Below are 485 nucleotides of genomic sequence, written 5' to 3'. Positions count from 1 at the left end.
TCATTACTCAAAAGTAGCACTGAACTTTAATTTATACAATCTTTGTAATGATATCAATATCTCAGCTCCCCCTGTGGAGAGGATTTGCACCTTTAAAATAATTATTCAAGAATACAATTCCTATTCGGCAATATGGGGCATGAGGTGGAGGTGGCAAGTTTTTCTAAATCTAATTACTTGCTTCTACAGGTAAATTAAGGTTGTGTTTAAAATGTTAGCATTTTGCTTTGTTTGCTAGATTTTTTTTTTTTTTGAGGTATTTGGAAGGATTTTTATGTACAAGTGACTGAAAATTTTATGTAACTTGGAAGATGAATATGTCCTTTTCTGTCTATAGGTTTGGCTCATACTTTGAGGGAAAGCCTGAAACCCCAGAAGAATTACATCTTTTACTGTCAATCCTGTGGTGACATCATAGTAAAAGACCGGTGAGTACTGCAGTGTCTTGTATTTATAGCAATAAATGCCATAGTGATTGGCATTCC

General features: G+C 34.2%; 1 protein-coding gene across 1 annotated transcript in view; it reads left to right on the top strand.

Annotated features, from left to right (window-relative positions):
• Positions 1-337: 337 nt before the first annotated feature.
• The window catches only part of UBE3D (ubiquitin protein ligase E3D), a gene marked incomplete at its 5' end in the record, with an annotated part of 20,730 nt that continues 20,582 nt past the window's right edge, over positions 338-485 (top strand). Inside the window, one exon of the mRNA XM_010286634.1 lies at positions 338-428. Coding sequence (XP_010284936.1) covers positions 338-428 — 91 coding nt within the window. The remainder of the gene's footprint in view (positions 429-485) is intronic.

Source organism: Phaethon lepturus, unplaced genomic scaffold, assembly GCF_000687285.1.
Source record: "Phaethon lepturus isolate BGI_N335 unplaced genomic scaffold, ASM68728v1 scaffold48234, whole genome shotgun sequence".
In the NCBI taxonomy this organism is placed as follows: Eukaryota; Metazoa; Chordata; class Aves; order Phaethontiformes; family Phaethontidae; genus Phaethon; species Phaethon lepturus.
The sequence above is the reverse complement of the archived record's forward strand: the minus strand, read 5'-3'. Positions and strand labels throughout refer to the sequence as shown.